Raw genomic sequence first — 23,517 nt, 5'->3', positions numbered from 1 at the left:
TGTGCAGAAAACAACTCAGCAAACCCTGTTCCAGTAAACAGACCTTTAGCACCAGAGACAAAAGAGTTTCTTCATGAATTGTCTGTTCTATATTTAACTCCCACTAAAAGTCCACATCAGATGGAATAAGGCATAGCATGAAACACAGAAAGGATGGTGAGAATAAAAGGATATTTAAAGTCAGATTTTGTGCAATTCAAGGCTGAAAAAACAAGAGATTAGTTTTACGACAACAAAATGCACAACGAAGCATCTGATGTTTTCTAGTTTAAGTCTCTCCGTGAGGTAGACTTTCAGAGTGCCCTGTAAGATTATAACTTCCACAGAACCTGCACCCCATGGGATGCAGCAGCCCAGTTGAAGCTTCCCCCATGGGAACCCACATCATATCTATTTTTAACAAATTTTTAAATTACCTGGAGTCATTGCAGAAATTATTGTACAGACTTAGAATTCCCACCTTAAACTTGCAAATCCTTTCTTAAACACAGAGACAGTAAGCTGATTTGTGAAAGCAATATTGAAGAGTGATAGCACTTTTTTCCCCACTGTGGGACTGGATGAAATTAACACAGGAGAAAAAACCCTACATTTGTGAACTGCCTTAATTTAATGCACATGACAACTAGTAAATTCAGGACTAAATAATTCAAAGAAAGGCATAAACATCATGGCTTATTGATTTCTACACAATCATACTGTTGTATTTTTTCTCATTATATGAAGTACGTGTATATGCTCTAAATATGCCTCTCAGTAAAGTGACTATGAAAAATGTCACCATTTTAACTTGTCTTTCAAATACATATTCCCCACCTTTTCCAAGTACTGCTAGGCAAGATAAGCCACATCAAGAAAACTTTTTACTTGTTTCTTTTCTGTAGAGGTTCTTATACTATATTCATCACCATATGAACTGCAAACCTACAAGCATATTATGCCATATGAATAATTTCTACAACATATTATTCATTCCCTCATCCACTGTTTAGACAGAAGCATCCATATTTGCTTTAAATTTTTAAATTCTGTTTCAAGGCTGAAGGGAAAGAATAGCTGGGGTTGAAAAGGGAGGTATGGTCTTGTTAAAAAAGAAGCAAGAAAGACCAAACACAAAATGCTGAGCATCAGAAAAAGAAAACTTGGTAATGGCAACCTAAGAAGTCTTCGAGGTTAAGTGGCAGACACACACAGAAAAAAAGAACATGCTCAACTTTCATGATCCTTAATTATGGCTATTCAGCTGAAAACAGATAAGGGCTAAGGCAGAAAAAAACCCAAAACAATAACTTCAGGAATAAAATTATCTCCACTAATTTCAATACAGCATGTTTGTTGCATTCTTCCCACACTCTCCATCCACCCCTTATTATATCAACACTAAAAGTCAACTCTGCACAGGCAGACAAAGAGCTCCTGGTAACACTAAAAGTCGAATACAGACACTTTGCCAGTGATAAAACTTATCACAAAATGAATAAAAATTTCTCCCTTTACATATGATCTTCTTTGCATAAGATTCTCATTGCAAAATATTTAGCGTTCAGACAGATAAATCCAAGATCTCATTGCAGCTAGCACACAAAAGTAAGAAAAGTGCTTGCTCGGAAAAAAAAAAAATCATGTGAGGTAAATAAATTTGAGAAAAATTGCTGGGGAAACATTCATAGCCAACCCTGCTCTCCAAATAGCAATGAAACACCAAAGTGAACTTATTTGTCAAAGGTGATGCCAAAGGCCATAAACAAAGAGCAGGTTTCTTGAATTGCAGTTCTGTACTGTCTTCAAAGGTCATTACTTTAAGGAAACATGGTACAACTCAACTGATTATTTATTTGTAATCATCTAAGCTACTACAGGTTGTGAATTGTGAATAGAGCACATCATATTCCCAGTGGGTGGTCATACTCTAACATTTCAGCCTAATTGTTAGAGTTCATTTTGCAGACAAAAGAAGGTACATTGTCAAATATACTTTCACTAGTCCCTATCATTGAGCACAATTTCTCTAAAATAAAGGTAATAAACTGCAAAATATGTACTTATGGTACTGTTAGAGTATCTGAAATGTTTAATTATCTGAATGATAATTTAGCATGTTGCCTTTTCCAAGGGTAATGAAATAGCTTTTAGCAATTAATGACCTGAAAAACAGAATTCATAAAATGAAATAGTTTTCAAAGGTAACCTGAAATGAAGAATAATAGTATACAAAGAAATAAAAGGCTTATGCAGTTGGTTTGGAGATGCCAAACAAGGAAAATACATTTCAACACCATGAGGAATTACTTCCTAAATCACATCTGTATCTCTAAACTCAGTATTAATTCTGGTCACATCACACATAAAAACAAGATTTTTTTTCCAGATTTTAACTTTCTGCCAGCTTTTTTATTTTTGTTTTCTAATCCAGCTGAAAACAAACTCTTGCACAATGCTGTACCTTTAATTCCATAGAACTGGATGCTACACAGATTTGGAGAGAGGTTGGAGAGATGGGGATAAAAGAAATGGGTCAGAAGAAAAATAATTTGGCAAGCAGTTTCAAGATTAAAAAAGCTTTAAAACATACTCCAATGCTAAGGAAAGAGTGAGAAATTTTGTAGCCAAGGACTACAGGACTTCTAGTTCCAGTGCCTAAGTCTCAACCCTACTGGCCTAATGGTCCATGACTCTCACATCTCTTTTCCCTCTCTGTACATATAACCTACTTGTTTCTATTGCACTGCAAATGTTGTACTTGAAACATAGATAAGATTCAGCCAATTCAAACCACTGTAAATTGGAACTCAAGTCTTTTTTCAAGTGGCTTTTTTTCCTACAAGTTTCATAATATTCTGTAATTTGTCAACTTTATCATAGTTACATCTCCTTTATAAATTACATGGAACTGTTCCTGATAGGGCACAAACAGAAGTGTTTATTCAATTAATCCATAAAACCAATTTTAGATATATAAGCCAGTTCCTCTCCATTTGAGTTGATTTTATTTTGGTTTCTTAATCAAAATGCCTTATATCAAATTAAATGCATTAGAGAAGAACAATATCAGCTTTATTAACCAAAACTGTAATTTAATTTCTAAAAAATCAAGTTATTCTGACAAGAGCATTCTATAAATCTCTTGACTGTCACTAATTATATTACTTCCTTAATTCTTCATTAATCAAGTTTGGTATCGGCTGTTCCATTATTCTGTTCAGAATAAAAGTCAAGATGACAAGCTTTTAATTAGGTGAACCTGAGCCTTCATGTCAGTATTTTTAATGTTTTTTTTTCAAGTGATCTGGAGCTTTCTAGGACTGCTCCAGACCTTTATTTGAAAACAGCAAACAAAACCAGATAACATTAAGAGCCTTTAAAGGTCACTTTTAGGTTTCTGGACCTACTGATAATTTGAGGCGTAACTTGACATCATTGCTGCTTAATATGCTCCTCAACTCATTGTTAAAATGGAGGTTATTTCATTATAATTTCATACAAAAGCATCACATGGTCCATTCCCCCTCTCACTACCAGCAGAAGGATTTACTGAAAAATAAAGTGAAGAGAGTGAAATTCACTCAGTTCTGCTTCATGCAGTCTAGGTTCAAATTAAGTAAAAAGAATTATGCTGCTCACTATTAAAATGAAACAAAGTTTAAAAAAAATAAAAAAAGCAAACAAGAATTAAATAAAAACCAAATATTTATCTAACAGAAGAAAGACAAAAGAATTGACGCCTGTTGGAACCAGGGCTTTTGGGAAGAATGACATGATATCTCTTTGTAATGACTTTGGAGAGAGGGGGCACAGGAAAAATATTGAATGAAGGGGAGAGGAAAAATATTGAATGCATTTGGTAAATCTCATCAACATCCCGTGCCACAGCACAGACTGCTGGTACTGCTTTCCACTTCCACCCTTCCACTCCTGCTACTCACAGCCCTCCGTATCTAATCCACACTACTCTGCCAAAAGTGCCAAAATAACTTAAAAATTAGTATGCTTCAAAAACAGTTTAGTGCTGCAATGATCAGAGCAACTTAAAAAAATCTTATTAAAATTTTACCTGATTAATTTTTAATAGACTTATAAATGAAAATACATTAAAAACCAGTCCTATAAAAGTTTGTTTTATTTACATACTTACCAATTCTCAAATGCTATAAAATTAATATTGCATTCCTGAACAGTTGAGAGACCTTAATTATGAAACCAAACTGATGTATCAAACACACTAATCAATCATGATAAAAAAAATATTTATTTCAGCTGAAATTAAAACTAGAAGTCACAGTTCAAAAAAAGAAATGCAGTATTCTAAAAGGGAAAGACTATCTCAACCTGCAGTCATGTTTTTAAGAAACAGGCACAGATCAAAAATTTGTTGACATCAGTTCCCCAACTTTGCAGAAGCTCTAATCAGGCTATGAGTTATCTGGCCTGGGTGCACCCACAGCACTTTCAAGTGCTGCAATATGAATTATTGCCCATATCCATTCTTTTACAGCTGGAATGGGCACTGTGGATTAATGTACTGCAATATATTTTCTTGCCACAGACAGTGCTCCTCTTGGAAGTGTGATCTATTGACTAGTTACATGCACTTTGGATAAATCATGACTGTCTCAGTGTGCTGTGGCAGGCTCTGCTCTGGGAAAAGCCACCAAACAAACCAAGGTGAGGCAAGAGATGGAGAAATTGCTCCAGAGAGAGGGGAGCTCTGTGTGGTGTTGGTAGCTACTCCTATTCCTCCCCCTGCCTCACCACACCATGAAGGGATATCCTGACCTCATGTCCTTCACCAAAAAGAGAGCCAGTAACTTTAACCAAAGTCTTTGCACCAAACCCTTGACTGACCAGTGTGTCAAGTGCCAATGACCACAACCATGTCTTGCTGCAGGTTACTCATCCCTGCCCACTGCAAGAGACTTCAAAGAAGGGAAAAGTGGCCACTGCACACAACAGAGGCTTTGAAATGTTAGTGGCCATGTGAGAGGAGTCCCCCTACCCAGGTCTGCTAGCCTAACTCTTAAGCGAAGAGCATCAGAGTGATTTACTGCTGAATATGATACAACACTATAAAAAAATAGCCATGAACAAAATTATTCCCAAAAATGAAGCATGAGAGAATTCAGGGAACCCATATATTGTGTAATATGGCACTTGCAGTGATGCAGGAAGGTTTCCAGTTAGTGCAGAGGGAACTTGCAGATGCAAGTATCTTATAAATGATACTAAGCAAGGCTGAATACAGCAAACAAAAAAAAGTTGAAAACTAATTTAGGGGAGGTCAGTGTCTGAACTTGCAGTGTACTGCCAATTCAACTGAGTCATCAGCATTGCACTCCTTTGAAAAAGATAATACCATGCTTAATTTACACAATCTGACAAGAACTTGGCTGGGCAATCTGCTTGGTCTCTTGCCAGGTAAGTCAGATGAACTACAGTCCTTTCTTATGGATATAAGCATCATTAGGATTCTGTATGTGGTACGAATATCTCAGCAGTGGTAAGCAGAACAATAAGCAGAGCGTGGTTGCTGGTGCCAGGTGATGGTCCAAATCAGATGGCTCTTCTACAGGATGCCTTCTCAATAAGAATTCTAGTATTCAGTCTTAATGGGAATATGATGAAGTTCCTTAGTCCAGACTTTGTCCATTGTTTTAATATCTCCCTGCTCCACCTCCCCATATACAACCCGGTTGGTAAACCTATATGGAACAAGACTCTGGTGCATTTAGAATCTGATAGCAAGATCTTAAATGGTTCCAATTACTACCTGGCCAAAAGCTCAGAAACAGTCACAAGTGCCAAACATATTTGTAAAAGCAACAGCAACTTATAAATATTGGTGTAATGAGGGCTCTTCTGGAAAAACAAATGTAAAATAATTTTTTGAATATCATTAATTTAGTTTTATCTGTTCAGTGCTGTATATTGCAGGAGCCTCCTGTGATGTTGACTCTACCCAATTTTATAAACCCACTGCCTCATATTCCAGCATCCTAAATTCTCTTGTGCAGCGCATCACAAAGCCTACAGATCCAGATACCCACCCTGAACCCTCTGCCTTGGCTCTGCAAGTGTGAAAGGCAACAAACACTGAGTGAAGTAACACTGTGCACATCCCCCATCAGCACATGCAGATTCTATACAGCAATGTCCTTCTCACTCCATTCATTTAAAAAATAATTTACAATTTTTATGTAACTATAACAACATTTTAGTTCTCCAGATGGCCATGAAGGGTTACTTTCTCAATGGCAACCTCTCTGGGGTACCTCTGTTATAAATCCCAAAATTTATAACAATATCCCAATGATCAAAAGCTTTTGAGCTTCCTTTTGTTTTTCAATATTTTTCCATGCTTTGCTTTTTTTTGTTTGTTAGAGGAGAATTCAGCAGTATCCTGCACTCTGTGTATATTGTTTTTTAAATTAATACATGTGGAAACTATACACAAACATTCTGCACTTGAAAAGGCAGCAGAAAGCAGCCCAGCTCCCAAGCCTTCAAGTGCAGATGTTCATGTGCCAGAATTGCATCGCTGAACCAGCATCTCCTGCTCTGGTGCCTTGAGGCTGACTGCTACCAATAGCAGGTCTCTGTGACAGATAAAGATTTTGAACAATAAAATAACAATAATGACAACAGCAATAATAATAATAATATCATTGATAAATATTTTTCCTTTCTCAGCTCTGCTAAACCTATAAAGCTTCCCTTCTGTCCTTACTAATTTTATTATCAAGACCAAAAAAATGAAAACACATAGCACTCCGTTCTCTAACTGTTTTACAATTCTTCATGTTTTTCTGAAAAATCACACCCCTGTGCTGAACTTCAGTAAAGTAGGAGCAAGCAATTCCACTGTGTACATATATTAAGCTCTGGACAGGCTGAACTATTGACCTCCTTTGCTGCCAAAATATCAGTTAATCATAAAGCTGAGCTGTGAGCTGTTACTCAGAAGCAGCAGCCAACATTAAGAGAACAGCTTCTAATTTAGAGTTGAAAAAGCAGGCTAAGTGGACAATTTTAGATTATCACGTATTTTCTACACCCTGCCCCTCTCCCCTACCCCCTCAAGGGAAGAAAGGCGATAACAACTCAGAGGATAAGCTCAAAAAGACAACACACCAAAGCCACAGAAAACAGCCTTAAGGATTACTTCTGGTTAACGTGTTACTCTCTGCCTTTTGTTTTGGTGTTAGAGTCCTGGAGAAGTGAATAATCTGAGCAATGACCCCAGGCAAGAGGCGACGTCAGGATGAAATAAAGCTCAGGTGCCCTGTGAGGACCGAGGGGGAGGCAGTACCCTTCATCATCAGCCCGTGAGAACACAGTCCTTGGTTATACCATCATGGGTGGTGCTCAGAAGAGGAAATAACAAAGCATACACCTGGCTCTTACAGAGGGTAATGTAAGAAAATAGTGTTTTGCTTCAGATGTTTCAGGCTTCAGCCATTTAAAAAGACTCAGTGGTTTCATATATTTGATTGCTCAGCACTATCTTTAATCACAGACTGATAAAACAACACATCTAACAAAATGCTTTAGCTTCAGCACAGGAAAGATTACCTGGGAAATACCAGGTAGACAAACAGGCTGTCAGAGGACCTAACTAGTGGAAGAATTATCCCTTCATTAAAGAACAATTTTGTTTAGCATTAGTGGAAACATTTAGTAAATGAGTCACCAGACACTAGTTTTGCTATGAGGAAGACAGAAAATGATCTAAATACCTAATAATACAAGTGCATGTATGGCAATGAGGTAAGTATGATCATCATTCAAATCACTAAGGAGTAGAAATACATCTCCAGGAAAGCAGAGGACAACTGATCAATAATATGTTATTAAGGAATAGCATGAAATTATAAATACTGAATGAATTAAGAGGAAAAGGTATTATAAACTTCATTTGAAAACAATGCTGCTATTTGCTTAAGCATTAAACAGAGAGCAGAATAATAGCTTATTCTCATTGTTTTTTCAGCAAGTTTGCTGTTGCTGCTTGGAATGTAAACTTTAATCCTTACAATCTCATCAGATCAATGTTCACTAATGTATACTTTTAAATCTGTATAGAAAGCAGTCAAACTTCATGTTAAAAATCCATTTATTTTCCACCATTCCATATGATACTGAGCAGATAATCAATTATAACTTGTTCCAGAATTTGAACTAATATGTATAAAACTTGTAGAAAAAAAAAAAAATTGAAAAAGAACATCGACAAAAAAGAGAGTACCTGTCTGAAAAATAAGTGAGCCTGTCAGAAATGAGAATTAGGAATAATTGAAGAAACTCCAGAAAGAAGATATTCCTGCAGAGATGTCATCTAATATAGCACAGTAAATCACCTGCCAGTCACTGGTACAATACCAGCAGCAGCAGATACTGCAGGGTGAGATATTCCATTATTACCTTTGCCTTTTCTTATAAATCTTCTCTTTGGAAGAGACTAATTTTGATGTTTATAATTTGTCTTTTTAAAGAAAAATATAAGTATATAAAACAAAAAAAAAAAATCATATTGATGAGCACTTGCAATTATCTATCAGAAGCCTTGGGAGAACACAGATAAAGAAGGTCTGTCTCATTTTCCAGACAGGTGAGGAGGCAGCAGGGCGTTCAATCTGGTTCTGTCCCTGACTCATCCCTGATGATGTGCACAATATTTCAGTCTTCACAAACCCTTGCTGACACACCTTATAACTGAAACTAGATAATAGTAATAATTATTTGCCTTCACTTTAATGAAATAGGAAGAATCAGTCTTACTGCAAGGTAAACAGCTTGAAATTTTATTATTATTAAAATAACGCTGTCACAGCAAGTTCAGAATTTTCTTCTCAAGTATTTTTTGATGTGCTTAATTTCATAGTGGATTAAATAGAGTTGATTTCTTTCCTCAAGCCAGACTAGATTTTGGAGCCTGACATGTGAGTGTTATATTAAAAAAAATTAAAATAAAAACCCACCCACAATAATATGATTTCCCCTACCAGGCTTTGAAAAATACGTCACATAATTGCTTCCTTTCCCACTAAAAATCTTACTTCTGCAACAACCTGGGTAAATTAAATTACATTTTTTCAAGTGTTAGGAAAACAATTTCAATTTGCTAGTCTCAGCTCAGTCTCTTTAAAACAGAAGCAGTTTTCCAACTCCTACCTTTTCAGACAACTGTCTAAGCCAATTCTGTGCAAAAACCAATGCTTTAACCTTATGCAGATGTCAAAGACCAACACCTTAACTGAGATAGACACGTAGGTGTTTCTACTTCACTGGAAAGACAGACAATTATAAATACAATCACCAACTCAAAAAAGGTGCCTTCAGCTAGATCTTAGTCTAGCTTCATGTATCAGCTTCTGACAGTACTGTGAGCAACTTTAAAACAGATTCTCTAATTTTCTGGAATTCATACCCACTGCCCTAGTCTACTGGAATTCCTGGTTTCTGGTCCAAACCCTGACACTCTTCCTTTAGTAAACAAAGTGAGTGTTCATCCATCAGACATCTGTCTTCAACTTGTGAAAAACCCTATTTCTATTTCTGATTCACATATGCACATATATACATGACACGTGGAAACCTGAGATTCCAGCTTGTCCTTCTGATTACTTTAATGTAATTTTGAATAAATGGCTATCAGCACTCTTTATGAAATCAAATACTGTGCCATCTTTAAAATACTGTCAGGCCCTAGGAGCCCTGAGACTAGGAGGGAAAAACCCACAATTTAATTTATGCTGATTTTCCTCACAGTCTGAGATTCAAATCTATAATCTTTCTTTCCTGCAACTATGAGACGTAGGTATTATCTTTCTTCTTGTGAAAGCTGAGATTAAAATAACTTTAAGTAGCTTTAGAAGGAACGGCATATAACACAAGTTGACAGTGCTTAGTCTTCTTGGTGCTGGCCACTCAGGGGCACTCCGAGAAGCAGGAAGCAGACTGCAGGGCTCAGCAGCACATGATTTTGGTAATAGAAGTCAAAAATTGAGAAAACATTCTATTTGTATTTTCAATTGTGTTCTCCAATTTAGAGACTCATAGAGTGTCTAAATTGTCCAGAGTTGGAAGGGACCCGCAATAATCACTGAGTCCGACTCCCAGTCCTGCACAAGAGAGCCCCAAGAGTCACCATGAGCCTGAGAGCTCAAGTGCTGTCCAAACACTTCTGGAACTCTGGCAGGCTTGCTGCTGTGACCACTTCCCTGGAGAGCAGTCATACCTATGGATTTTAGTATCTGTATTTTAGTTCTTGGAGATTCTGTCAGGCCATATGTAACTGCTTGGAAAAAGACAAATTATGCAAAAGTACACTACTTTTTTTTTTTCTCCCCACTATTCTATTTCTTAAACATAACATTTTTTCCCAGGCATTTTGCCTTATGTGCAAGTTAACTTAAAATGTAATTGAAAATATGAAGGTGAAAAAACAAGGTCAGGACTTTGCAGAAATCAAGAGGTCCTCTTCATTATGTGATGAAAAGTAAAATGTTTTCTTAGATTTCTAACTTCCCACCTCCTAATCTCCAAGGGTTAGCAATCTAGACAATGACCAGGCAAAGTGGAGGACACAGCAAATCCTTACTGATCCAGAAACCTGGGGATCCTGTGTGTGTGTAAAAGGGAATGCTTAAGTCCTGATACAAGTTAATTGGAGCCAACAGGCCTGCCGATCAATTAAACCACAAACTAAACAGTTTTTGATTTTTTGATAATTTTTCCAGGACAACACTCACCGGCACACTTGGTCCTGGTGATGAGCGGTGGTCCTGGCTGCCCTGTGCCGCCTTCGCCCGGGCGGGTGAGCAGGACCCGAATCTCATATTCGGTGTCAGGGTCCAGGTGCCAGAGCTTGTATGTTGGTGCATTGACAGCGTGGGTCTCGGTCCAAGTCCCGGACGTCATCCGGTACTCCACTTCTTTCAGGATAATGGGGCCATCCCCAATGATGGAGTTGGCATTCAGTTGGATGAGCAAGTACGTGGGCCCAACGCCCAGCAGCTGCGGGGGTGCTATAGGCCGAGGCGGCTCTGCAGGGGAGACAAAAAACAAACCATAGATAAAACAAAAGCTGGAAAACCCACTAAGAGGAGGGCTCTCTACACAGGAACTTGTCAGAGTTTGGTCAGCAAAGATTCCAAACCTCAGAAACAAATTCAAACTGACATCAGTGAAGAAGAGCTGAGGAGAATGTCAGAGGATGGAAGTGAGTGGTGCATTACTGGCATCTGCTCAATGCTGTATTTTCCTTTTAAAAATCTGAGACCACAAAATCCTGTCTGATTTATATATTGATGCTGCTTGAGACTTTTTTTTCTAAAAAAACTATGCCCATTTATATAATTTACTGTACCAATGACTTGAGATTTTATTTTATTGACTGAAGCCACATTTGCACTTTCCTTATAGAAAGAGCTGCAAGAGATGATACACTACCCCTGCACAGAATATTCTTAAAAATGAGTATCACTGCAGTTAATCTGAAACCCACTGGATGTAGTTAGGGAGAAGGATACAGACGCATATTACAGGCATTCAGAATACTCAGAACTGAGCAAAGCTGCCAGAAAAATGACAAAATAAAGACATATGGCTACAATGTGTAATATTTTATTCTTTAGTAAGTTACTACTGATTTTGAGACTTGAACAATAGGATGTGTGCTGTCTTTTGTCATCCCCTCTTCTCATCAGCTTCTGCCTGTCTACATATTTCAATGCAGCTGCAAAGTGAAAAAGGTAATGACAGACCAAATAGAAAGAGGTAGTCCCCCCTACCCTGAGAAATGTTAACATAGAAACATTGCCTCAGCATGATTTATTTTAAAAAACAATCACAAGCAACAAGTATATTTCTAATAAAATGAATTCACTGATAAACATGGAAGGTTCATTTTCATTCCAGATGGCTCATATTTCAGCTAATTTGTTTCAGTTAATTAGGCAACAATGCTAAATTCAGTGCACACAGGGGTTTCACATAGCAGTGATGCAGAACTAGCAAATCAGCAACTCTGAGCAGGTAGACAGGATCTCATGGCCAGTACATTAAAAATAACTTTTAACCCCAGACCATAAGATTTCCTTAACAGGGAACCCTTACATTCTACACAACAGAAGTTAAGATACATATACATTGCACCCAGGGATTTTACCTCCCAGGGATGATGCCACCAAGGCAGAACACATGGTGGGGAGTGGTGGACCTCCTTTGACATCCCATCCTCCCTGCATGATAAAGTTCCGGTTATGACTCCCTGGTTCTGTCTGCTTCTCAATTTCCAGCAGCAAAGCTTCCCTTCCAGGTACCACAGCTTGCTCCAAACAGTATATTTACCAGCTTTAAAAGCAACCAAGTTTCCCAGATTTTGGCACATATCTTGCAGGCCTTTTTCTAAATCAGCTGCTTCTCAAACCACTCAGTTTGGAAACCAGGGAGTCTGTAGCCATGCCATAGTGGCTGCAATAGGAGCTGATTTTTTCCTCCCAGAGTGAAAGGTGAGTGCTCCAAGGTATTTCCATTTCTGCTTCAGGACATATAAAACTATAAAAAGCACCTCAATTAATTATTAACCTTTTACCCTTCTTTGGCAATATATGTGCTTATGAATTAATTTAGATCCCTACCTGCATCAAAGCTCAGAAATGCAGATGGCCATAATGAGGGCAGTTTATTTGCTATGGAGCTAACATATTAAATGTCCAACTAATGTATTCTAAGGTCACTGCAGATTATAGCAGTGATCATCATCATCATTGATGAGCATGATGCACTACCAACTCCAAATTATAAACTTCTAAAACATATGGCTACGCTTAGAAGTAAACACTTTGATTAAGAGCTGGATTATCACAAATAAAACCTCACATTAATGAGAACGTTGCCTATTAAGTTTTTATGTTAAGAAGTAAAGCACATTCTTATATTAGCATACGCATTTTGTTTTTAAGCTCTTCAGGCCAAGGAGACTTATTTATAAAGTCTCTCCCAGTTCCAATAAATTATGCATGAATTTTAATCAGTTAGCAAATGAACAAGTAATTGTTCTGCAGCATTATTAATATTCTTCATAATATAATATACTATCAGAACTAGAGGTGAGGTGCAACCAGAAATCCCAAAAGTACACTAAGTATCAAGTGAAGCATGCAATCCCAATATACTAGGATAAACTTTTCTGATGTTACCCAATTAGCTTTCCATTAATTATTCCTATTCATTATTCTATAACCATATCTCCAATTATAATTCAAAATCACAATTTCCTTTTGTATATAAAGCAACCTGAAATTTTTACAGTTTAAAAATTGCCATTGATAGCTAAAAAAGATAGAACAAAGCCATTATTAATGTTTTGGGTTCCATTCACATAGAAAGTATCACACATATCAACAATACTTTTCTTTCAGTGAGTTTTAAAACACAATTTAAAACCTTCAAGGAAGTATATGTTGCTGGCTTTTTTACCCCAGCAATCTGGATCTACCTGTAGTAAATAATCCAGTTTCAGAGTGCCCTGAGAAGACAGTCTGCCAAAAATGAAAAACCTCTTACATGAGGCATGAGAAATAAAAGGAGATGCATGAAAAAGTACCCTAAAGAAAATCACTCTCTCAGAAGTTTGTTCTGGCTTATAAACAACATAAAAACTCAGCTTCAGCCAAGCCACGTGATGGCTTAGATGTTCAGAGCTTGGATTGGAAGTAGAATTGCAGGAAGTTGAGGCTCACCAGGTACCCACCACAGCAGCTTGCCTCCTGCCTGGCCCTGTCAATGTGCTCCAGTGCAGGTGGCCCCTGCTCAGATGCATTTTGTGGCTTCCAGTCACCCAAACCCAAAGCCAGGTGAGGCAGCATGGTGATGTCCCTCCACCCTTCCCTGCCTTGATCATTGCAACCCAACTGGCAAGCTGTGTCTTTTATTTCTGCCAAAAAGAATCAACCTTCTTCAATCATTATGAGTAGATAATGGCTAAGGTACACAGTATTCCCAGCAATCAATTTTCCTTGAGCTCAGTTCCCCTTTCCTCAGCCATGAACTCTCTGTGAAAAGCTATAAGATTCTAAACCATAACTTATGAAAAAATATTTCATTCCTTAGATGGTTTAACTCATCAGTAGAATCACAGTTTTAATAGGTATTTAAGATACACTAAGAAGTTTGATCAAAGACCCTGCAATGGTGAGTTTCATTTCTTCCTTTGCTAAGCACAAAATTAAAGATTCCTTATCCAATGTAGCCAGTTTAATTACTGGTTCATTTTCTGACTATATTTTTAGCCAATGTATAAAGGTGTTAAATCTGATTAAATCCTTTCTAGTTTTCACGGCCACTAACATCTCAGAAAGACTATATTGAAAGACCACTTGTACATCTGCAAGACATTAAATAAATGAAAATGTTTTCATGCATAGCATGTTGCAGTATTTGGTCAGCTCTTGTTTTGACATAAAATGCCCACAGCTAAGGCAATAAAAAATTAAGACTGACATTTCATCAGTACTAAGTCTTCATTCTGCTGAGCTACTAGCAGTACATTATGCTCACATCAGTATGTACATGACATTGTATATTAAATGTAGTGTGATATTTAGGCACCAATGACTAGAATAAGCATGCAACTTCAACCTCCTCTACCAGTCTTCCTACAGTTAAGTGGTTGTGTCATATTTTAATATGAAACATTGTATGCAAATAATTATGCATTCACAGGCAGAAAAAGCAACCAGAAAAGGTCATTAGTGTTATTAGTATAGTAACTAATATATATGCACACTATACTACATTGCCTTCCAAAATGAAACACTTCCTAAGTTTAAAACGAAGGTATTTTTATTTGTATCTTACTGGCAATCATATACTGTTAACGATCAGATCAAAGCAAAAAATAAAAATAAAACAGAATTCTACGTATTGTTCCATTTTGGAGGAAAAGATGATACTGGATGCATACCTGATAAAATCTTAGTTTCAAATCTTATTTACATGAGTCATGTTTTGCCAAGCATATCACGTACCACTCACAAGAGCCTCTTGCTACACGGCAGAAGGGTTTGGAGAGGTGGGGAGGAGAAGGCTGGTCAGCACATAGCCCAGACACTCAGAGCAGGTGCGTGCCTTTGTCCACGCTCATTTCACTTGTGCCTTGTGCAGGACCTGCACACATTGATGCTGGGCAGTAATAGCTTGCAAGTTCCCTCCACTCATGCACACACTGTGCCTTCCCTCTGAAAAGTATGTTCAGCTTGCTCTGTGAAATATCTCACACCAAGCCATACACTTGGTATGCTGATGAACATTAACTGCTTAACCCAATACAAACAGCAAAGGTAATCATAAAAAGTTTAATTTTTACAAGTATAACAAAGCATTAATTCATTATAAGAAGACCAACATCAGCCTCACCTCCCCAGAAGTTAAAATTGTTTTTTTTAATTACATCATAACTTATCAAGGAAATAGGTCAACCAAAAGAACATGAAGTTCCTTTAAAATTTGTCATAATTCAAAGAAACAAAAATATAAAGTCATGAAAATATAGCTAATACTGGATGTTCTAGGAAGTATAGCAAAAATGTCTCCACAAATTAGTCAAGATTGACTCAGTTCCCACCTAACTCACTTCCTCTTCTAGGGAAATTTCTTGCAAAGCTATTTAAGAATGTCTGCATATTTCTTACAAGCTCTCTGGTTTTCTAGTTGAATTCAGCTGAGGTTCAGTGCCTGACCCACACTGGCTATGCCTCGTTAGAGCACAATCTTTGTCATACGAAGCCCTGTGGAACCAGGGGCCCTAGGTATGAGACACCCAGGCAATCTGAGATACCCAAGGCATAGGGGGGTAAGGAGAAAATCCCTGTTTGCCAGGAGCTGGACCTGTGGAGAAGCATGCCTCTGTGCTGGGCTCCAGATTGCACATGGAGATATCATGGCAAAGTTGCATCAGAAGACCCATAGCATGGAGAAGCAGGTTGCCAATTCCTTGCAAGAGCTACTCTACTTCAGAACTCTTTGTGTACCTGAAGATTACATAGTGCTCTAGACATTCATGTGCTTTAAAAAGTATTGAAAACCAGAAGAAGTAGAAATATTTGTTTAAAATTTGGAAAACATGAATGACATTTAGAAGAAAAAGATGGCAAGGAAACAACATTCTTGGTCTTAAAAGCTGGTTAATCCTGAAGAAAAAAAAAGAATTAACAAGAAGTAGTAATCAAAAACTTAAATTTAAATAGAGTATTAAGCCACAAATGGAACAATGAGAATAGTAATTGAAGAAGAATAACAGTAGGAAATTCTGCATTCTATTAATTATAAATTGAGGGGAATATAGAAGATATTTCTCATACCTACAGCTCTGAAGAAGCATGACTGAAATAAATTATGTGGTCATGAAGGTGGTAACAAAATGAATTATGAAAGGTTTGAAAATAAAAACAAACCATGGAGGCTTTGAGCCCAAAGACTTTTTTTTTAAATTTATTTTTTCAAAAATCATTCTGCATGTGGCATATGTTTAATACAGACTTGAAATATTTCACTCAGCTCTCCAAAATTGTAAGGAAGTACTGTTCTGACAAGAAAAAGACCACCAGAATTTAAGACAAATAAGTTTATTTTGGACTTGGCCTGTCTGCAAGGACACCTGGCTGTCTCCTACACTGATAACAGCCTGACAAGACCTGCCACCCCTCAGTACCACTACAAAGTGTATTAACACAAACCACAAACAGGGGACTTTGTGAAAAGTCCTTTGTGGGAAAGCATTACAGCAAACAGTACCTGCCTGATAAGAAATTCTTCTGCTCAGTTAAAAATAAGGTTAAATGCAGAGGACTGAAGGATGCCAAGCTGAAAGCACAGACCTGGTGAACAGCAGAGGCATCATGAACCTTAAAGTCACAGAAAGCCTCTGCAGTTTATTTTAAAATTTCTAACACGATCTTAAGTTTTCTCTTTCTGTGCATGACAGACTACACTCACAGCTGACTCTACCACCCTATACACTCCATCTCTAATGAGTAGTTTGGTCCTTAGTGGTTTTGCTGATAACACATCGAAGACAAAATATGCCTCAAAAGTTTGTGCAACACATTGAGGACACTTCATTAATGGGAGATGAGCATTCTCCGTGACTTCTGAAAACTAGGAAATGCAAAAAGACTGAAAAAACCCCAAATAATAAAAAAAAAGCAAACCAAGAATGTGGCATATTTTCTTTTCCAGCATTATTAAAAACACACCTCTAGGTCTACACTGCTCCAAGACCTTCTAACCACTAATCAGACTTCACATAGTAAGTCCAATAAACAAAATTATATCAGGACAATATTAACTACCCAATTCATAGCTGGAGACACACAGCCAGCCTAAGGTGAGAAGTGTTGCCATGAGGGACTTAGTTAAAGAGATTCTTGCATGCACACCACATAGTGGTATTTGCTTTTCTCACCTCAGCAGCCCATCATATTCTTGTGACAAAAGAGAAGAACAAGTGCAAGCTTATTCTCAGCCGGACATACTATAGATCAGCTATATAGATTACTCCTGCCCAAAAGACACAATGCATCTGAAAAACATCAGCATAAAGGAGGATGAGCTCGACTGCTGGGCAGGGCACATTGCAGAGGCTGTAGGAAGGCATGCTTTCTTAAACCATCTGCAACCCTCAAAATACCTCACCTCAGAGAAGTTTTACAATCTCCTCCACTACTGCAGACCAAATGCTGAGAAATTAACACAATAAAAACTCAACCAGCTGCAAGTCCTTTGGAGCTCTCACAAACCATGGCCATTTAATTAATAATTCCCTAAGCCATCAGTTAGCTTTTCTATTTGGTCATAAACTTGTTTACCATTTTCTTAATAAATTTATTTGTTTCTTTCTTTTTTTTTTCCTCCCAGTGGATAAAAATGTCTCTCTGCTTATGAAGTTTAACTCATTTTAACAGGTGCTTTATTTTTCTACATTGTTAACAATCGTACATTGCCATTTTTTTTCTGATAGGAAAGTTTCTATTGCTCCCATCTTTGTCTTCTGCAGCTCACTTGGAGAAGGCACTGTACTGATAAGAAGGCAGACATTTTCATAAAAATAACTAACTTTGATATATTACACCACATAATGACTTCTTCATGCAGAAATCAGAAGGATTTTACGGTGAAGTGTTACATGTAGCTACGGGCCTGCTTTCATTTGAAAAAAAAAAAACAAAACCAAAAACTAAACAAAACAACAAAAATAATCCAAAGCCAAAACCAAACCAAACTCCAACACAATCAAAAACTAATTCTGACTTATCTCAGCTGCTGTCCTGTGACCGTAAGTGATGGTGGCTGCATGGAGAAACTGAAGCAGCTCATGATCTATGATTCTACTATAAAGGTTTTCCTCAAACTCTTTTGTTTTCTTTCTAATTTCACTTGTGCAGACTTTATTTCTGTGACTTCATAAAATTATTTCTGTGACTTTAAAATAAAATTTATCACAACTGCACAGTATTTGGAACTAGCCGCTAGTCTAGAGGTTGAGACACAATACCTACAAAATGTTACATTTTAATTAAGAGAGTTAGTTGTCTGGAACAAAAGAACTCATTCTATGTAATGGTGACCAGGTGTTATCAAGTGATTTATCCAAATCTCTTCTGAGAGTTTGCAAGACCATTGTCATTCCCTTTTATTAATTGAAATGGAAAAACTGAAAGTATCCATTTTAAATAAACATTAAAAATAAATATCTATGACATTGAAATTCAGGTAACTACCTAGAGAATCAGTCACTGGAGAAAAAGCAGCAACAAACAGAAATGGCAAACTGAATAGTGAGCTCACAATACTGGGTGAGGTAGGGTACTGACATATTTCAACATAATATCTCTAATTTGGGGTCTGTAAACAGGAATAGTATGTCACAAGCTCACTTCAAGCTAATGTTTTAGCTTTAAGCACCCAATATATAAAGTTTGTGTCTTAGATACAACAAAGTCTGCAAGCTCATGCAGCTAAAATGTATTTAATTTAGGTGACGTGGCAGTTAGTGACCACCTGAAGTGCTGAAATACGAATTATTTCAGCAGCAAAAACTGCTAACTTCTGCATAGTGGTGTTATATCCTATGCATCACCATGGCATTTTATTCACCTTGATTTGAAACACCACCACATTCTTTTTATTATCTTCCTTTAAAATAAAGGAACAGTGTGCAGCTTTAGCATTGTCAGCAGAAACTGTAAACAAGGTTAAGAACATGCCCAGCTCACATGTTAAAAAAAAAAAAAAAAAGTCTAAAAATTGGAATATGTCATCTCTCTAAACAATTTATGATCAGGACACATGCCTAGTTTTTGAATGATAGTAGGCTATGTTACTATGGGAATCAATTACAAGATTATGACACATTTTGTCAAAAAGACTGTATTGTGTTAAAGACACAGATGCAGCACACTCCTAGAGGAAAAATGAATAAATGGAAGAAAAAGAGGTGCCTGTAATGAGAAGACATTCAAATTTTAAATAGAAAAAAAAAAAAAAATCAAACCAGTCAGCTAAATGACTCAGCTGTAGAAATATCTCCAGCAAAGACCTGATTACAATGACTTCATTATCCACGTGTATCAGTAATGCCCTCGAGATCTCAATGTTGAAATTACTGTTGGAAAGAAATATTTTATCTGCTTCATTGTCAGGAACCAGCAGGTTGAGAACAAAATTGAATACCTTCTTCAAAATTGGTGCTTCCCAAGAAAGCTCAAAATTACTCTCAACTCTACAAGGCTTTGCAATTTGACAATACTTCAATTGCATGCACATCCCCATGCTGTCAGTGGTGAGAAGGAATAAAATTAGAGATTGCAGAAAGAATGCCTGAAGAAAAACAAAATATTGTTTTAGAGACTCCAATTTTTTTTTATTATTTTTTTTTTTTTTTACATGGAGATGCAACATGAAATGGCAATACATTTATTTTCTAAATACTTGAAATATTTTAATTTTTATTGAATATTAAATCTGAACTAGTCCTGTTGAGATTATGACGATTTTTGCTGTAGAGATGCTCACACAGTTTACTGCCTAAACAACCCAAATATAGAAACTTCCTGACAGACAAAAGTTACAATGACATATTTATAATCAAACTCAAAAAATTCAAACACCTGCAACAAAACCAGAGCATTTCAATAGAATTCAGTGAAGCAAAAATAAATCAATAAATAAATAAAAATGAAAGGGGGGCGGGGAGTGGGACAAAAGAAAAACGAACACAGATTTCCACCTCACTAGCTCTACCTGTCTACAAATCTTGAAAGCTAAAAAATTCACCCAGACAGCACTCTTGCCTGTCCTGGAATTCTCCTGTATATCTTATTTTGGAAGTCATATGCCAGTACTACCACAAATTTTTATCACTAGCTCTCCTGCATGCCTTTTAAATGGCAGGAAAAAAAAACGTGTCATGTGCTGTTGGGACAGTGAGACAGAATTCAAAACCAGATCATGCTCTATAAATGGAATGAGCTGTAAGTGTCCTTGTACCAGAAGGGTACTGAAGTCTAAAGTACCTGCAGATGAGAGGAAGAGCTGTCATGGCTTTGGCTTCCAAGCATTTACAGTTGCATTTAATACCAGTTACAGAAACTTAAGCGTGTAAGTGGTGAGACTAATTTTACTGTAACCATTAACTCAAACCATGGGTTAAATAATTGATGCACAAAGGTGGTGAAAAGAAAAGGAAAAGGAAAAGGGAAAGGGAAAAGGGAAAAGGGAAAAGGGAAAAGGGAAAAGGGAAAGGAAAAGGAAAAGGAAAAGGGGAAAAGGAAAATGGAAACAGGAAAAGGAAAATGGAAACAGGAAAAGGAAAATGGAAGTCACATACTTTTTATTAAGGCATGACCTTACAAATGAACAGGGGGCAGAGATAAATGGAAAACCTTCAGACTTGCAAGGCATTCTGCAAAGTTCTTTCTCAGGTATCCCATTTCAGGTATGGTAAAAGCTTTCTGTCAGCACTTGAATGCTACCATCAAAGGAAAAACTGATACAAGGTAATATAAGGGTTACACATCAATGATTATCTAGAGGGATTTTGTATGTGCTCAGCCTATGCAAATCTACAGGGAGAAATGACAGAATTCATCACCACTTTTGAGCAAACCTATTTTTGAGGGGCCCTTTTCTTGCTCAAATCCCCCTCTTTCTATTCATAATCTTTTCTAAGAGACATATAGATGTTCCCACCAGCAATGTCTTCACATTTCTTATTACAGCATGTCCAAATATTTCTTGCCAAAAATGCCAGAAGGCAGCCCACTGGAATGACAAAGAAGAGGACTATTTTAGGAAGCACTGAGACACTTCCTTCAATCTATGCACTGAACCAACAGACACCAAAATGGTTTTTACATCACAGTTTTACCTCAAAGATGTGAAATACACATAATCTAACATGCACCTCAGAGGGTAACCCTGCTCCTCCACTTCCCACCATCAGTGTTGATTACAGTGCCACTCCTCTACACTACATTCACAGAGGTTTAGGTTTAAAACTGATCTTGCAGGACTGTACATGGAGGTTCCCTGCTTTCCTAGGTCCCTGCAGCAACTTCCAGTTGTTTTCCGACAAAAACCAGTGTCAGCAGAGAAACAGAAACACAAGATCACCTTCTTGAGAGAGGAGAAAAGGGGCGGACAGCATTGAGACTACCTTTTAAGAAAGTGCTGGCTACTACATCTCCTTTTAACATGAAAGCCAGCCTCAGAAAGGGGAGGGGGATAGATGTGGCCAAAAGTAACCATTGTCCTTGCCTTAGCACCTGAACAGATGTTAAGAAATACCTGTGAAATGAGAGTAACAAAGCAGCTGCCATCTACTTCATTGCCAAATGGATTCTGAGTGTGATGAAAAGTCTGAAAGAAATTTCTAGAAAAACAAATCAGAACAGAAAACCCCACCAGTTCTGCATGCTAATAAGATCTTTATGAAATATGATTTTATATGAGTTGATAAAAACCTGTTTTCTTTGTTTTGTGGCAAAAAAGGTTCAAAGTTTCAATATGAATCTAGAATAGAAAATTCCTGAGTACAGTAAAAGAATCTAAATTTTTCATCTTATTTCAATTGACATAAACATTTAGTTTTTAAAAAAATCTGGTTTTTTTTGTTCCCTTATTTTAACCATTCTAAACTATCTTATAATTTTTTTGATGAGCAAACTTAACAGGAATACACAGTTTCTTATTCTGCTACTGCATATGTTAATTCTAGAATATGATACAAGGCAACATCTCCTTAAGCTGGGCTGGCACACTGAAAGTTCTGGAGCCATCCTTGTGTATTCATGAAAGAAAGGCAAAAAAAATCAACAAATCTACAGAAAAAATAAGAGAAGAAATTATTAGGCTAGAAATTGCATAGTACTGCTTTTCTCTCCAAATCCAAGATCCACTGGTAATAATATAGTATATAATAATATTCACCATCGTGGAAATTGTTACCTTCAAAGATTGCACAAGTAACCTATGTTGTTTGTTATGTTTAGATGGCTTTGTGCATAACAGACATTTTGTCGAAGGCTGGGCTTTTGTTGGTTCTGCATGTTGAACCAAGCACCTAAGAGCACATTACAAAAGATTTGGAGATAAAAATAAATCATTTGTCACCATATTACCAATTAAATAGACAGTAGCAATACCTTAAATTAGCCACATTTTACATAAGTGTTGATAACAAAAGCATGCCATCATGGGGAGAAAAACTTGTGCAATTTTACCAGCAAGCTCTGTTGGCCCTAGTACCCAAAGCTGGGAGCACTTTTTCAGAAATTTTAAGTACTGTTTTTGATGAAGATAAGGAAAGCCATGATTTTTACTGCTGAATTTTGAAGTTCTGCCACAAACTTTTAATGTGTGAGTGTTCTTTGAAGAATTTGGCTGGTTTGTTTGCTTTTAAATGACTGCAAGCACCAGGAAATTTCTCTCATGGGACTTTCTATTCCTCTGATAAATGTGAATTTGGGGCATATAAAAAAGCAGTTTTGTCAACTCAGTCAGAGGAATGGTGAAGCTGCCCCATGGAACTCCATTTAGGCTTCTACCTCTCAATACACATAATCTTGCCTGCTCTCAAGAAAGTCTTCACCAACTGTTCCCCTTTCTCCCCAGACTGTAATGGGAAAGGCAAGCTGGACTTATAGAAACATTCAGAATAGATGCATATAACTTTTTTTCCAAGCATAAGAAGCCACAACACAGCATTTTAACATTTTAAAAATTCCCTAAACCTTCTCCTTTTCATTTAGCATAGTGTTTTTCTTTCCAAAATTCACTGGAGTTTTACTCTAAGATGTTCTTCATCACTGTACCAAGAAGGTAATCAGCAAGATTTGTATCTCTAAGTTTCCCCCACTTGGCACAGCCTCTATTCCCAACTTCTGAGGCACATTCTCAGGGTGCAAATCCTTCTCCTTGGTACCCACATTCAGCCAGTGAAAATTCAGGGGCTAGGCAATC

The 23,517-nt window shown here is 37.1% G+C and overlaps 1 protein-coding gene across 11 annotated transcripts in view; it reads right to left on the bottom strand.

Moving 5' to 3' along the window:
- The window catches only part of PTPRK (protein tyrosine phosphatase receptor type K), a 376,330-nt gene that overhangs the window by 147,333 nt on the left and 205,480 nt on the right, over positions 1-23,517 (bottom strand). For all 11 annotated transcript variants that reach the window (XM_021547162.3, XM_077782215.1, XM_077782216.1 and 8 more), the window contains exon 7: positions 10,746-11,039. In XM_021547162.3, the coding sequence (XP_021402837.2) occupies positions 10,746-11,039 (294 nt within the window). The remainder of the gene's footprint in view (positions 1-10,745; positions 11,040-23,517) is intronic.

Source organism: Lonchura striata, chromosome 3, assembly GCF_046129695.1.
Source record: "Lonchura striata isolate bLonStr1 chromosome 3, bLonStr1.mat, whole genome shotgun sequence".
Lineage (NCBI taxonomy): Eukaryota > Metazoa > Chordata > Aves > Passeriformes > Estrildidae > Lonchura > Lonchura striata.
Note: the sequence above shows the minus strand (reverse complement) of the source record. Positions and strands in the feature narration are given on the sequence as shown.